This window comes from Rattus rattus, chromosome 7 (assembly GCF_011064425.1).
Source record: "Rattus rattus isolate New Zealand chromosome 7, Rrattus_CSIRO_v1, whole genome shotgun sequence".
Classification (NCBI taxonomy): Eukaryota; Metazoa; Chordata; class Mammalia; order Rodentia; family Muridae; genus Rattus; species Rattus rattus.
In genome coordinates this window covers 95,668,152-95,684,171 of record NC_046160.1, presented here as the reverse complement: position 1 = coordinate 95,684,171, position 16,020 = coordinate 95,668,152, and the positions used below count along the sequence as shown (strand labels likewise).

Sequence of the window (16,020 nt, the reverse complement as noted above, 5' to 3'; positions counted from 1 at the left end):
GGACTGAGCATGGGGACCCTGATGGAGGAGTTAGGGGAAGGACTGAAGGAGCTGAAGGGGTTTGCAACCCCATAGGAAGAACAACAATATCAACCAACCAGATCCCCACCCCCTACCCCCTTCCCGAGTTCACAGGGACTAAACTACCAACCAAAGAGTACACATGGAGGGACCCATGGCTCCAGCTGCATATGTAGCAGAGGATGGCCTTGTCTGCCATCAATGGGAAGGTAGGCTCTTGGTCCTGTGAAGGCTTGATTGTCCCAGCAAGGGTAATGCTAGAGCAGTGAGGCGGGAAGTGAGTAGGTGGGTGAAGACCCTCATAGAAGCAGGGGGAGGGGGTGGGATAGGGGGTTTGCGGAGGAGAAACTGGGAAGGGGGGGTTAACATTTGAAATGTAAATAAATAACATAATCAAAAAAATTTTAAATACGTTCAGTTACAACGGACAAGCCATGACTTTAAAAGTCTTCATTAACCTGGTGCTACTTGTGCATTAACTTTAGAACCATTCCCGCCCTTTAGCTGATTTTATTGAGCTAGAAGACGCCCGTCAAGATCCAGAGTATGCGAACTACAGGTCTCCCAAGCTGAAAAACCAAATTGCACCCGGCGTACCCTGCGACCCGGAACCAAAACTCAACGGCCTCGACTTCCGGGGGAGGGAGGAAGCGGGAGTATGTTAAGACTAATGGATTAAGTTTCAATCATGGAGGTCTGTCAGGTGAGGACCTAGCTCCCAAAGCCAGCGCTGAGTCTACAACTTCTCCTAAGAGGTGTTCCGGCCCGCGTGGGGTCTCTGCGGAGGCGGCTAAATCGGCCGCAGTTTCTGCCATGGTTGCGCCCGCTGTGTTGCGCGCTCTGCGTAAGAACAAGACCCTTCGCTATGGAGTTCCCATGTTGGTGAGTGTCTGTGGCCGGAGCGGAGCGGGGCTGGGTCCACGGTAGGGACGGGTCCTCCTTGTCTGACTGGCACGTTGGTGCTGTCTTCAGCATACTGCTGACTGGGGTCTGTGCTACACAGGTACTGAGAGAGACGTGAGCTTTTAGGTTTTTTTTCTTCTTAGTTCACGCTCAGAAGTGTACCTCGGGTTCTCCGGTTTCCTTTCCCTTCGTGAACGTGCGTGTTACTATTCCCGTTTTACAGCAGCTTTCCTGGGTTAGACGTTGAGATTTGGCAAGAAGACTAATCAAATTGTTGTTTGATCAGTGATAAGTTAATTTTCTTTAGCATACTCCGACATTATATTAATGAAAATAAACAAAAGCTTTTAAAAATACAACACATTTTACTTGGCGTAGTTCTTGGCACATATGAAGTTCCGGGGAGGCTTTTGTATTTAAGCACTGCTAAAAGAAAGATTGATCTTTAGAAACGTAGTTTTTTTTTTTTTTTTTAAGTCGTCTTTGATGTATCTGGATTTTGTTTTGATAATTAGGGAGCTCTGCAATCTGCTTTAAGAGTGTGAGCATTTGTTTTTTATAAGATGACAGCAATTCATGCAGACAAGGCATGTGCAAAATTTGTTTCCTTGCAAGTTCCTCTGCCGTTCAAAAACACAGATTTTATTTACTGACTTGCAATCACATGGGAAGCTAATTTGATTTTCGTTCAAAAATAATAAAAGTCAAGATGTTACAGAAAGGAAAAAAAAAATCTCAGGGCAAGGCTTTCTATATAGACTCAGTACCCTGCCCTATTTTCGGAGCTAACCAACAAGAAAGGGGCTCCTTCACAGATGGAAATTCCTTTCTTGGTCAGTTTTTAAATGGTCATATCAGTCTTGTCTTACGAAGGCATACCCTGAAGCTCTGTCTCGACAAAGCTCTTATGCCTAATTTGTTTTCCAGATGCCCTTCCACAAGTTAAGGAAAGAGCACTTTCTATGTCCAATTTGAGAAACCCTCCTTTGAGTTCCGAGGCTCTTCTTTTCTATTTTATAACGCATAGTTGGTGTGTTTTGGCACAGTAAGGACGCCTCCAGTCATGTCACAAAAGCAAGTTCTTCAGATGAAGTTATTCGTAATGACCTTTTTACCTTATAGATATATAGCTAGTCATTCATTTCTGTTTGCTTCATGCGCACACACACACACCCACACACACACACCCCTTGTATTTATGCAAAATAGCTTTCTTTTTATTTAAAACTAATGTATGTTTTGAGACTTTAATAGATAAGCCCTGTGATTACATCCTTTTCATCTCCACCTCTCCCCCTCCAGCTTCTTTTTTTCCCTTTCAATTTCATGACTTTTTCTTTAATTGTTATTGCTACATGTTAAATATATACACCACATAATTACATATTATATATGTATTAAAGCAGCCATTTTGATTTGGTCTTATGTATCCCAAATAGCTTTAAAAAAAAAAAAGTGCTAAGACTACTTTATGTGTATATTTGTTACATGTAAACTTTTACTGTGGCTACTGTTTACCTAGAAATCATGGGGCTTAATGAAGGGCCCTAAAACCTGAGAGGTAAATCTCTAGATTGCAAGAGAGGAAACAGGAGGAGAGAATGCTCTTAGAAGAAAAGCATCGAAGGTAAGGCAGAGCAGTTGCTCAAATCGAGCCACTGATCTAGTGAACGCAGAAACTCTGAATCCTAATGATTTTTTTTTTTTTTTTTTGTTTTGCTTTTCACCCCTCAACCTGTGCATGGACACACGTCACAGATGCTTCTCCCCATTTGTTACCTTCTGAGTTTATTTGGTTTTGTTTTTCATTTTGTCAGAAGTTTTAAAGTTACACTGGTGAAGTTCTGTTGCTCTTGTGAACCTCAGATTTTTAATTTATATTTTATGTTTTGATACTTTTTCTGTTTCATTATTTAAGCAGTGATACAGAGATTAAGCTTTTTGCTCCTAATGGCTTAACTTATTCACCTCTGATGTGAGAATTGTAGCCAACTCAGTCTTTGGTAAAATGGTAGTAGCAGTTTGGAAGCTCTTTGAAGGGGTTTCTGCGTCCAGAAAAATGTGGCATATGCTTCAAGACTCTTTTATAATCTCTTAAGAAAATAAAAGTCAGGATTTAGAAATGTCCAATTTTGCAAAGTCATAAAGTTGAAAGAAATTCCACAGACAAGGCCAGAGTTTTATTCCCAGGTTTTGTACCCTATGTAGTTACAGTATTAAAAACTCAAGGGATGAAAAAGGTAGTTCCCTGATTAAGAGTACTTGCTGCTCTTTCAGAGGACCAGAGTTTCCCAGCAGCTCTATCTGGCTGCTCAGGACTGCCTATAACTCCTGCTCCAGGAGATCTCCGGCCCTCTTCTGACCTCTACAATCATCCACATGTATTGGCACATAAATAGACACATACTTGCACATATACACATATGCATGCATGCATGGATGGATAGATGGATGGATGCATGCACAAATACTAAAATCTTAAAAAAATAAAAATTTCAAACAAAACTAATTTTACAGATTCTGTGTGATCAAAGGTGACTCATGAATCAAACAGCACTCAGAAACCAAAGAGATTCAAAGAGTTCTGTCCTGCTACATCGGCAGTAAATATTTATAGACAAGCAAACAAACAAACAAAAAACCCCTACAAAAATAACTTAATTGGATAGGGTTAGGACATTGGTGTTTTTTTAACTTAGTCTGATCAGTTAGTTCACCAGTGGCATTTCTGTTTGTTTACCTTTTAAGGATACATATATCTCTAAAAGAGATTTAAGTACAGAGACAGCTCCTCCTCAAACTACTTAACAGTAGCTATCATTTAGTTGGCTGTGCTTTTATATCCTCTTGAGTTTGGCAGAGGGGAATCGGAAGGTCAAGGTGACCCTCAGGCACATACCAAATTCAAGGTCATCTTGGCTAATGAGACCTTGGTTTCTACTGACCTGAAGAGATACCGTGGCCATGGCAACTCTTACAGAGGAAAACATTTAACTGGGGGCTGGCGTACAGTTTCAGAGGTTCAGTCCATTGTCATCGTAGAGAGGAGCAGTGGCAAACACGCTGCTGGGGAGATAATTGGACATCTAGATCTGCAGGCAGCAGGAAGAGAGTACTCTCTGGGCTCTGACACCTCGAAGAGCACCCCCAGTGATACACTTTCTCCATCAAGACCACACCTCCTAATGCTTACAAGTAGTGCCAATTACTGATCACTAAGCATTCAAATATATGAGCTTGTGGGGGCCATTCTTATTCAAATCAACACACTCTATCTAAAAAAAAGTAAATAAAAAAGGCAAATAAATATATAGTACTGATTTACAACATTCAATTATGATCTTAGAAGTTTCCCAGCATAGTACAGTGGCCGGCCTCTTTTACTGACATTTCACTTGCTGCACCTTATCTGTTGTTGAGCAAAAAAAAAAAAAAAGGAGGAAATATCCCATGGAAAATTCCAGATGTAAGTAATCCATAAGCTTTTAATGGCATTTATTGCAATATATTGCCATTGTTGTACCTTATTACTTGTTACTGTTGCTAATCTTATTGTGCCTATTCGAAAATTAAACTTTGTGGGCTGGAGAGATGGCTCAGTGGTTAAGAGCACTGACTGCTCTTCCAGAGGTCCTGAGTTCAATTCCCAGCAACTACATGTTGGCTCACAACCATCTGTAATGATATCTGATGCCCTCTTCTGGTGTGTCTGAAGATAGCCACTGTACTCACATACATAAAATAAATAAATAAATAGATAGGAAAGTAAATTTTGTTGTATGTATTTATATAGAGAAAAAAACATAGTGTATTTAGGGTTTAATATTTGTTCAGGTTTCAGATGTCACCAGCATGCCTTTGAAGGTAGTCCCCAGCACATCTGCTTTTTAAAAATGAGTAATTTTCTAGGAAGAATAATCTAGGTGGTTCCTAGTCTGTCTAGGCGTTGTTTGACTGAACGTAGCCAGTCAGAGCTGCCGTTCTGCTTCACGTAGCCGCTCTCTTCCTTTGTTTCAGTTGCTGGTTGTTGGCGGTTCTTTTGGTCTTCGCGAATTTTCACAAATCCGATATGATGCTGTGACAATTAAGGTAAGAACTGTAGGGGTTGGGGATTTAGTTCAGTGGTAGAGCGCTTGCCTAGCAAGTGCAAAGCCCTGGGTTCGGTCCTCAGCTCCCACGGCGGGGGCGGGGGTGGGGAGAAGGTAAGAACTATAATTGGTGTTTAACTTGTGTAGAAGAATTGTATGCACAGTTCACTTAGAAATTTTAATCTGTCTTGTCTTGCAAACCCAATAGCTGGTCTTTGCACCTTTTTTCGTTTAAAATATCACTAATGTGAGTCCATGGAAGTGAGTCACTCAAGCATTTGGGAAAAGTTCTCTCTGTATTTACTTAATATTGTTCCTCTCCACACATATTCTCAGATGTAGTTGATTTTGGATTTTTAAGGAATTAAAGAACATGCATCAATAGTTTTCCTTCTCTAACTATAAATCAGCTATTCCACTGTAATGCCAGTGATGATATAAGTATATCACCACTTCTCATTAGTAGCTGATACTAAAATAAAATGTTTTATTATAAATGAAGATACCTATCTTTTTATAGCATCTGTATTATTGTAGGAGCATACTAGGACCTCTGTTTTACAGGTGTGGAAACAAAGGCCCAGAAAGCTATACTATTCTGCACACAGTCATGTAGGTATGCCAGGATAGAGCTAGGATTTTTACCCTCTGTAATTACACATTCACTCTCAGATTTGTGCTAGATGTTACATAAGTCTGGTTCATTAAATGAGAAATGTGCTGTAATTTGGGGAGAGGGAAGGCTTTTCTAAGTAATGTATACTGTACCTTTATGTGCCAGCATGAGCACTATGCTAATGGACGCTCCATTGCAGGGTTCCACAAAGCACTATGACTAGGTGTGTAGGTCAGGTACATGTGACTAGAACAGTCTTTGACTTGCCTATCTATTGTGCTTTGTGGCAAGAGAGTACTAGCTTAATATTCAATGTAAATATTGTGACTCCATTTTCAAGATCAGATAATGCAAATAATAATCATAACAGTAGTGCTGATGTGATCCAGACATCACTGGAAAAGAAAGCTAAGTAACTCTGTTACTGTAATGACAGATGAAAAGGGGACATGCAGCTACATTAGGGAGTTAAATAACCAAGACAGCAGACTGCATGAAATGAGGAAAGAAATTGCAGTTGGGTGTATTGGCTACGGGATGAAAACCCATAAGAAGACTGGATCCTACGTGTCCAGGAAGAAATGGGCAAGGACTTAGAAGTCAGTTCTAAATTGGTTCACCTTAAAACACCAATGTTTAACCTCAGATAGTAAATGCTGAGTTGGCTTGTGCATACACAACACTTACATATCACAGTATTTATTTGACTGGTCTACAAAACTTATTAAAATTTCATTTTTTCAATTTATGAGGTGAAACTAAATATAGCCTAGTGGTGACCAACAGGGGAAATTCTGATACTAGACATGTTTTTGCCCAGCAGGAACACAGTTGGTCTTGTTCAGTCTTATCAAGGGCCTAGCTTTGTATTATTTTATGTACAGTGATAGCTTGGCCTGGAGATCAAACTGAGTGATAGAGCACTTGCCTAACATCCAGCAAGCCCTGGGTTTGACCTCCAGTACAATGAGGGAGGAGAAGGATTAATATTGAATCATGGAAGCAAGAAATGTTTTTCTTAACTCTTAGGCACTTTAATGTGGAAAAAACCTGGAGTTTCAAACTGTCATTTGGATTCTTCGAGAATTTTAAGCAAAACCATGGGGTACTTAAAACAAAAGATTGAAGTTTTATGAAATTGTCTTTGTTTTTACCTCAGTTTTCTTTCTGCTTCCTACATGGGACTTTAGCATCCATAGGTATACTATTGCACTGTGTCCAGGTTCATGAGCTGGAAGAGCTGTAGAGAATTCTCTTAAACTGTGTGAGTTCATGGCCTGTGTGCACTGCAGAATAGATTACTAATCTGCACTTAGCTCTTTTTGTGTATATACTCGTCCCTGGATTCTCTCTACCATTTTGTCTGCTAATTACTAAATCTGCCTTTTGTTATGATGGATTTCTTACTAACCCCGTTCTTTTAACTTTGACTTAATACACATTTTTTTTTACTTCTAAACTGTTCATTTAATTCTTTTATCATGTATTTAATACTCTACAGAAAGTTTTCATAATGTCATATTTTACCCATTTTTTCCCTCTTTGGTGACTTAAACACTTTGTGAATTATAATTATGTAAAAGTCCCATCTCCCATAAGGATATAATTATCCGTTTTTCTCCATTTTTTATTATATGATTATATCTTTGAATATGCCTTATGATTATTTTCAGTTAAATATTGATTATTGTTTATAGGTAGCTGTAAAGGTTCTAGATGATATTGCTTTCCTTCAGAAACAGTTTATCATTGTTTTCCTAGGCAGGCAGAGTGGGGTCTGGTGCCCTTAACACTTGGGTATGAGCTGGGTCCTGGCTTGATTGGAGTTACAGTTAGCTTTAGTGCATTTCAGCTTCTTCCTTGTTCTTAAGACCTGACTCCACATGACTTTTAATTAGTACACCATGAAATTCAGCTCTACTTTTCAGAGATTTTCAGCTTAGCTATATACTCTTGTTTTGTGGAGTTTAGAATTTAGGAATTTAGTAATTACTAATTTAATAACAACAATTTAGTAATTCCCTTGGGAGAGGTAAACCCTGTCACATGTCATTTGCTTTCTGCTTTTGTCTTTGTAGCCTTGGGTGGTGATTTCTCTAGCCCCCAGTAGCAACATCTTCCTGGTTTCCAACCTTGGCTCCTCTTCTTTTTAACTTACCATATAAACTGTACAAAGTAACAGGCTTCATTATGACATTTCCATACATGTATGTAATGTGCTTTGATAAGATTCTCTACCCTTGTCTTAGTTAGGGTTTTATTTTATAAAGAGACACCAGGACTAGGGCAAATCAAAGCACAACATTTAATTGGGGCTAGTTTATAGGTTCAGAGGTTCATTGTGGCAGGAAGCACATCAGTGTGTAGTCACAAATGGTGCTGGAGGATCTGAGAGTTGTACATCTTGATACAAAGGCAGTCAGGAGAGGACTCTCTTTCACATTGGGTGGAGCTTCAGCATAGAACCCTAAAGTCCACCTCCACAGTGACACATGGCCGCTAACAAGGCCACACCTCCTAATAGTGCCATTTCCTATGGGCCAAGCACATTCAAACCACCACACTCTTAATGCTATTTCTTGTCTCCACTTCTTCCTCTCTCCATTCCCAGTGCACATTTCTAATAATCCTTTTACTTATATCATATATGAGAGCAAGCATGAGATAGCTGGTTGTAACATGAACCCTTGGTTATGATTCTGTACTTGTTCCAGGCTTGGCAAGTAGAGCTGAGGGAAAATGAGTTTCAACTCCAATTCTCAGCTCTTAGGAAACCCTAAACTGAAGACTTAATTGAGTCAGTTATTTATTTATTTATTTATTTATTTATTTATTTATTTATTTATTTATAAATCTCACTTTGACTAGAAATAGAAGCAGGAGAGGATACCTTATGGAAATGTCATACAATAGGACAGTGTTTGCTGATATGGCAGAAATGGCACATGACCAATAGCACTGATAAGATTCTGTTTTGTTTTTTCTCTTTTTTTTTTTTGGAGCTGGGGACCGAACCCAGGGCCTTGCGCTTGCTAGGCAAGCGCTCTACCACTGAGCTAAATCCCCAACCCCACTGATAAGATTCTGGAAAAGATTGTTTTGTCAGATTGTAAGAGGTCTAAGGATTCAGCTTTTTAACTTGGTTTTCTGTGCTGAAAGGCAAGAGTGTTATATTCGCAAGTTCACAGCTTTCCATACTATGTAAATGCCTAGTGAGATAGGTAGTATATAAACATATAAATACACACTATTAAACAGATAAGCAATTTATTTATGCGCTGGGATTTTTAGATCTACTTGTCATAATTTTCCTTTTGTGATTTATCACATTTTTCTCCATCTACACATCATGCGCTGGGATTTTTAGATCTACTTGTCATAATTTACCTTTTGTGATTTATCACATTTGTCTCCATCTATACATCATGCGCTGGGATTTTTAGATCTACTTGTCATAATTTACCTTTTGTGATTTATCACATTTGTCTCCATCTACACATCATGCGCTGGGATTTTTAGATCTACTTGTCATAATTTTCCTTTTGCGATTTGTCACATTTGTCTCCATCTATACATCATTCTAGTGGAATTCTGGGATCAAAGCCCTGGCTCAGTACTTTGTTAATGTTAAATCACTCATACTCAGTGAGTCTGTGTCCTGTGTCTCGTTTATTCACCAGTTACACTCGTTTTTGTCACACACAGGTAACAGACATGAATTTTAATGTGCCAGTATGGAGCCCTACATTTCTAACTCTTTTTTCGGTCTGTGGAAAAGGTTCTTTTATTTTCAAGTGCATTATATAGTAACATTTTAAATATTTCTGTCCTACAGAGTCTACATTGGCTGTGGGTGAATAATGTTGCCTCTGGAGGCAGAGGGCCAATGCTTAATACCAACACATGTGTCTTTCACAAGTTATTCAATGTCCTGTGTCCTGCTTTCTATACCTGTAGTAAGGATGATAAAATTTATGTTAATCTTCTAGGTTTTGTGGGCATTAAACAGTGTATGTACATGTCAAATACCTAGTAGACAATTCCTCAATTATGTCAGTGGCTGGAGTTATGTACTAGTTATCACTATGCATTAATTATCACAGTTGATATTAGAGATTTTGACATATGCTTTAAATTGGTTGAACTTTCTTATCTATTTATCCTGTGACTTTGTTTGTTTGTACAGGGTCTCACTGTGTCCTTGGCTGGCTTTAGATTCATAGAGATCTCCTATTTCTGCCTCCTTAGTGCTGGGATTAAAGGCCCGTGCCACCAGGCTCAGCTCTCCTATGACTTTTTTTCTTTTTTTTTTTTCTTTTTTTTGAGATTATATACTCTCTTTTTTATTGGTTATTTTATTTATATTTCAAATGTCCCCCTTTCTGTTCTCCCCTCTGCAAATCATCTGTCCTCTAGAGGGTGCTCTCCTACCTACCCACCCACTCCTGCCTTAACTGCTCTAGCATCCCCTACGCTGGCTGGTGTATCAAGTCTCCACAGGACCAAAGGCCTCCCCTCCCATTCCAGAAAAGGCCATCCTCTGCTACATATATAGCAAGAACCATGGACCCATTCATGTGTACTCTTTGGTTGGAGGTTTAGTCCCTGGGAGTTCTTGGGGGGGTGAGGGTGTGAGTGGGGGTTCTAGTTAGTTGATATTGTTGTTCTTCCTATGTGGTTGCAAACATCTTCAGCTCCTTCTGTCCTTCCCCTAACTCTTGCATTGAGGTCCCTGTGCTCAGTCCGATGGTTGTCTGTGAGTATCTGCATCTGTATTCGTCAGATGCTGGCAGAGCCTCTCAGAGGACAGCTGTACCAGGCTCCTATCAGCATGCGCTTCTTCAACATATGTGTCAACAATAGTGGCAGGGTTTGGTGTCTGTAAATGGCATGGATCCCTAGGTGGGGCAATCTTGGGATGACTATTCCTTCAGTCTCTGCTCTCTCCTATGACTTTTAAAAGTGAAAAATGAATGTAAAAGAATTAAATGATATATGTTCTTTTTTTCTTTTCTACAGATTGATCCTGAATTGGAGAAAAAATTGAAAGTGAATACAATAACTTTAGAGTCAGAATATGAGGTATAGTATGTTAATATTCTATGTTTTGTAACATTCTCATTAGTCAGACTGTTTCTGTTTCTCAAGATAAATTAATAGTGAAGAAAAAAAATTAATCTGAATTTGTGGTATTTGGTAAATTATCTTAAATTTGGAACCAGAAGTGCTGGGAAGTTTTTCAGGTAAGCTTCACCAGTACAGTGCTTCATATCTCTAAGCTTTTTTTGTTGTTTGTTTTGTATGGAGAATCCGGGATGGTAAGTTCTGTTGTTTCTGTGTCCAGTGACTCAGTAGTTCAGTAGGCCTCATTTTTTAAGTGCCTCTCCAACACACACACACACACACACACACACACACACACACACACACACACACACACACACACGAGGGTGTTGCCAGGGTTTGGTTTTAAATTTGGTGCTGTGAGCCAAAAGTAAGTTTTGTTCTTGAGTGTCTTAGCGGGATGTCAGGGTAGCAAGAGAATCCTGATGGGAGGTATGTCCTTGGCAGGGATGGAGAGCAGTTATTAGCTCATTTCCTCACTATGTCCCGAGTTCCTCAATAAGCCCTATAGCACTGGGTATTAGACAATGAGGATTGAGTCTTGCCCTGCATGTGTGTTCAGCCTGACATGCAGCCAAACACACATTTTGTAGATTTTCTACAAGGAATCTTTCCTGTAAATGGACTCTAAACACAATATGTTCCCATGACACTGTCTTGTCAACTTTGCCTCACATCTTAAGAGTTATTTTAAATTCTAATCATGTATACCTTAACATATCTGAATAATGGTGATTACTTTTTGCCAGGAATGGTGGCAGATATTTTCTATGCCAGTATTTAGGGAGGCCAAGCGTGGTGATTTGTATATGCTTGAGTGGCGCTATTAGGATGTGTAGCCTCCTGAGTGGGTGTGGCCTTGTTGGAGTAGGTGTGTCACTGTGGGTATGGGCTTTAATAGCCTTGTCAGAACTGCCCGGAAGTCAGTCTTCTCCTAGCAGCCTTCAAATGAAAATGTAGAACTCTCAGTTCCTCCTGCACCATGCCTGCCTAGATGCTGCCATGCTCCTGCCTTGATAATGGACTGAGCCTCTGAACCTGTAAGCCGGCCCCAATTAAATGTTGTCCTTATAAGAGTTGCCTTGGTCGGGCTGGAGAGATGGCTCAGTGGTTAAGAGCACTGACTGCTCTTCCAGAGGTCCTGAGTTCAAATCCCAGCAACCACATGGTGGCTCACAACCATCTGTAAAGAGATCCGATGCCCTCTTCTGGTGTATCTGAAGAGAGCTACAGTGTAGTTATATATAATAAGTAAATAAATCTAAAAAAAAAAAAAAAAAAAAAAAAAAAAAAGAGTTGCCTTGGTCACGGTGTCTGTTCACAGCAGTAAAACCCTAACTAAGACACCAAGGCACTAGGATTGCTGGTGGTTCAAAGCCAGCTTAGGCTACATAGTGAGTTCAAGGCTAGCCTGGGCTATATAGACTCTGTCTCAGAAAAACAAAGAAACAAACTAAAATACCTCTTTAGATAAGTAGTTCTCATCCTGTAGGTTGTGACCCCTTTAAGATCACTGGAAAAATCAGATATTTACATTTCTGTTCATAACAGTATCAAAATTACGTTTAGGAATTAGCAACAAAAATGATTTTGTGATTGAGGGATCACCCAGCATGAGGGATTATAATAAATGGTGTGGCATTTGGGATGTTGAGAACTGCTGCTTTAGATAATTTCATAACCATACTGGAAAATAGTTATGCTAAGTTAATAGCATTTTGTGCATCCATATATAGTTAACATACACTCCTAACTTTTCTTTTCTTTTTTTTTCTTTTCTTTTCTTTTTTTTCGGAGCTGGGGACCGAACCCAGGGCCTTGTGCTTGCTAGGCAAGCGCTCTACCACTGAGCTAAATCCTCAACCCCTCACTCCTAACTTTTCAAGAAAAATGATTTCACTTCCACTTTTCCCATCCTTTGTTGAAGCCTTGGACTATGTGCCTGAGGAAGTGAGCACTGTGCAGGCAGTTGGTGCTATGGAAGGCTTATCTGGGAATAAGTTTTCTGTATAGTTCTTTTAGGAATCATAAAAGTTAAGAGCCTATTATAGAATATTTTGTCTTGCCTTTTAGCAATCACTTATAAGAGAGATGACGCCAAGATGGCCTCTGCTACTTGGTAAAGATTGTATGGTTCTTTAGTAAAAGTAAATACTTTGTATCTAAACATCAAGGAAAACTTACATCACTTTCTCCATTTTTGGATATAAATTACCCATTGATCTTAATAGCAGTTTTTCTTCCCTCAGTTATTTCAGAACAGAAGCAGATCTATAAAAGTGACTATTGGAGAGGATAAAGGAGCTCTTCCGTCTACCCCTTTTCTCCAGACTCCTCCCTGTGCTTGAGAAATTTAAGACCGAGGGAAGATATGGTGCACCAGAGTGTAGTTGAATGGTTCTGCCTAGGATGAGTGCTTTTCTTCAGGTTACCAGAGGAGAATGGCTTCATTCTGAAGCCCGATGTCATTTCCCTGGTTGCAGAACAAGGTGCTTTGGTCGTAGTCTTCCTTGTGAAGATGCCAGGGTCTGCACCTTAGTTCTTCTCTTTTCCACTCTGACCCACACAAGCCTTTCAGCTGTTGCCACACTAGGACAGCTTCACACTTACTCCTGTTTTCCCAGTCTCCTCTTTTCCTTTGTGCTCTTAGAAACAGAGTATAAACTCCTTCTGCCACTATGAGCTTATTATTATGGGGAAAGGTAGATGTAACATCTTTCTGTAGCAAGCGAGTAAAGTTCTAAACCCAGGACGTCCCTGAGATTGGCTTGGAGTTGCTTTATTGCTGAACTTGTCCTTGAGCCTGTTGGGTTTTTCTTAATTTTCTCATCACTTAGTGATATGTCAGTCAAAGCCACTGGGCTTTTGAACTAATATATTTAACTTTGTGGCTCTGTAGAAAATAAAGGACTCCACTTTTGAAAACTGGAAGAATATTCGTGGTCCGAGGCCTTGGGAAGATCCTCAACTCCTCCAAGGACGAAACCCAGAAACTCTTAAGCCTAAGACAACCTGACTGTGCTCAGGTTTTGTCTCGTTCTGGTTTTTCAATGAAGTAGTCTCATCTCCATCTGTAGGAAGAAGAGTCCAGACCTGTGGAAACCTGGATGTGAATAATATGATGGCAGAAACTTTTATTAAAAAGTCAAATATAAGTCTGTATGCTTTTCAATCAGTCTACTCACAAATAAAAATATGTTGAACACACACACACACACACACCACTACAAATCTATAAAAAATGTGACTGTTGCTTCCCCAACATACTGTGCTGTGCATTCTACTTTCCTATTACCCACTCATATTCTTTTTCCACCACTAAAACATTTTTGCCACCTCAGTTTGGTCTCTGATGAAAATCATAGGCTTAGATCTAGATTTTCCCAATAAAATTGTGACTTCATTTAAGCCTATAAATAAGTGATCATAATCTAGTAATGGTTGTTTTATTCCTAATACTTTATAAGTCAGCGTCCGAAATCTGTTCCTATGCAGTGCATAATGGTAGGAAGATGTGACCTTTTGTTGAGATTATCAAATGGCTGTCTTATGCATCAGCACAGTCTGGGAGATGGGTTAGTTCTGCTGTCGTCTGATCCTTCAGCAAAATGGTGGGAAAGGTAAGAGTTTTATTTTTAAAACCAGTAGCTCATTTTCTTCTTTTACCTCTGTTTAGACGGTCTCAGTTTTCTAACCTATGTAATCTTAATGCTGAATTCTAAATACCTGAATTTTAGCTGAAATATTCTGACCATAACTATTCCAGATGGTATGCCCCACTTTTCTCTCAGTCAATGTTAATTAATTTCAATATGTTAATTTTAGTAATCTTAGAATATTACTTATGGATAATTACAAACTGACTTCAAAGTTAGTGGCTTAGTTCCTTTTCTGTTGCCGTGATAAAACACTGACCAAAGCAACTTGGAAAATAAAGGGTTTATTTTGCTCACGCTCTCAGGCAGGGGAGGCACTCAAGGCAGGGACTGATGCAGATGCCATGGGGGAACATGGATTCCTGGCTTGCTCCCCATATCTTACTCAACTTCCTTTCTTATACAACCCAGGATGAGTCAGGGTTAGCACCACCCACAGTGGGCAGTTCTCCCACATCAACCGTCATTCAAGAAAATTACCTGTAGACTTGCCTACAAGCCAGTCATATAGTGATATTTTCTGGATTATGATTCCTTCTTCCCAGATGATCCTAGTTTGTATCTAGTTAATATGAAAACCAACTATAGTAATCTACCCCTTGTCAATTTGATACTCCAACACAGCACTTTCTAAGCCACAACCCTTCTTGTTTGTCCATGGTTGTCATGTTATATTAATATGACAGTGTAAAACATTCCAACTTTTAAAAGTCCCACAGGCTTTAAAATTTTCAACACTTTAAATGTCTGATATTTTAAAAATGCCTAGCCTTTTTCAAACTACAAAGGCTCTTTAAATTCTAAAATTTCTCTGAAATACCGTCTTTCTAACTCTGGGTGCATGTAAGACAACACAAGAACAAAACTAAAGACAAAGAAGTTAACATGTTTTTTACCCTGAGAGGGAACAACTAGGGCTTGCATAGTCACAATCAAATAAAATAAAAATCCAAATTCAACAGTGTACAAAGTTTCGTGTTTGATATCTGAGACCCTTTCATGATCCTCCAGAGCCCAAAGGGTTTAGACAGCTTTACTTCTTGGGAACTGCCAGTTGCAAGCACATGCAGCTTATCTCAGAGGCTGAGGCCTCCTCCACCGTTGCTGTCCTTGGCTGTTCTCTTGGTACTACTATCTCTAAAGAGCTAGGGTCTCCTACTCCACTTCTGTCAGCTTCTTCTGGGCTATCTTCAAATTCCCTGACCAAGCCATATAGTACCAAGCCTTCATTTCTCTCCATGACCTCGACAATCCTGGGCCTTCTACTGCAACTGAGTCTGCATCTTCAGTAATGGCCTCTTCCTGCCTCCCTTGAAGGACTCTAGCCCTGCAAAAAAAAAAAAAAAAAAAATCAGGCCTCAGCTATGTTCCATGACCCCTTCAAACCTTTAAAACCAGTATTGCCTGGGTGACTGTTACACTACCAAGTTCAGTTTCCAGCAGGAAGTGAAGCCTCCACTCCTTCTGGGCCATGGCTTCTGTGTGCTTCTGAAATGCTTTCAGAAGATTTTGCCCCACTAAATTTTTTTATCCCCCCCCACCCCCGACACAATACTTTTATTATTTGGGAATTTCATATAATGTACCCTTTCTAGTCTTCCCAGGTCTGCCC

The 16,020-nt window shown here is 39.7% G+C and overlaps 1 protein-coding gene across 1 annotated transcript; it reads left to right on the top strand.

Moving 5' to 3' along the window:
- The first annotated feature begins 649 nt into the window (after positions 1 to 649).
- Positions 650 to 15,739, top strand: LOC116905236 (cytochrome c oxidase assembly protein COX16 homolog, mitochondrial). Its single transcript, XM_032908061.1, has 4 exons — positions 650 to 903; positions 4,942 to 5,013; positions 10,648 to 10,710; positions 13,652 to 15,739. Exons 1-4 carry the CDS (start codon positions 835 to 837, stop codon positions 13,766 to 13,768), a joined length of 321 nt encoding a protein of 106 aa, XP_032763952.1. The 5' UTR covers positions 650 to 834; the 3' UTR covers positions 13,769 to 15,739.
- The last annotated feature ends 281 nt before the right edge of the window (positions 15,740 to 16,020 follow it).

Excerpts from the sequence above, each read along its gene's own strand:
- LOC116905236 (XM_032908061.1), top strand. The coding sequence starts at position 835 with ATGGTTGCGCCCGCTGTGTTGCGCGCTCTGCGTAAGAACAAGACCCTT. Across the intron at positions 5,014-10,647 it reads ATGATGCTGTGACAATTAAG|ATTGATCCTGAATTGGAGAA; the intron begins GTAAGAACTGTA and ends TCTTTTCTACAG. Across the intron at positions 10,711-13,651 it reads CTTTAGAGTCAGAATATGAG|AAAATAAAGGACTCCACTTT; the intron begins GTATAGTATGTT and ends GTGGCTCTGTAG.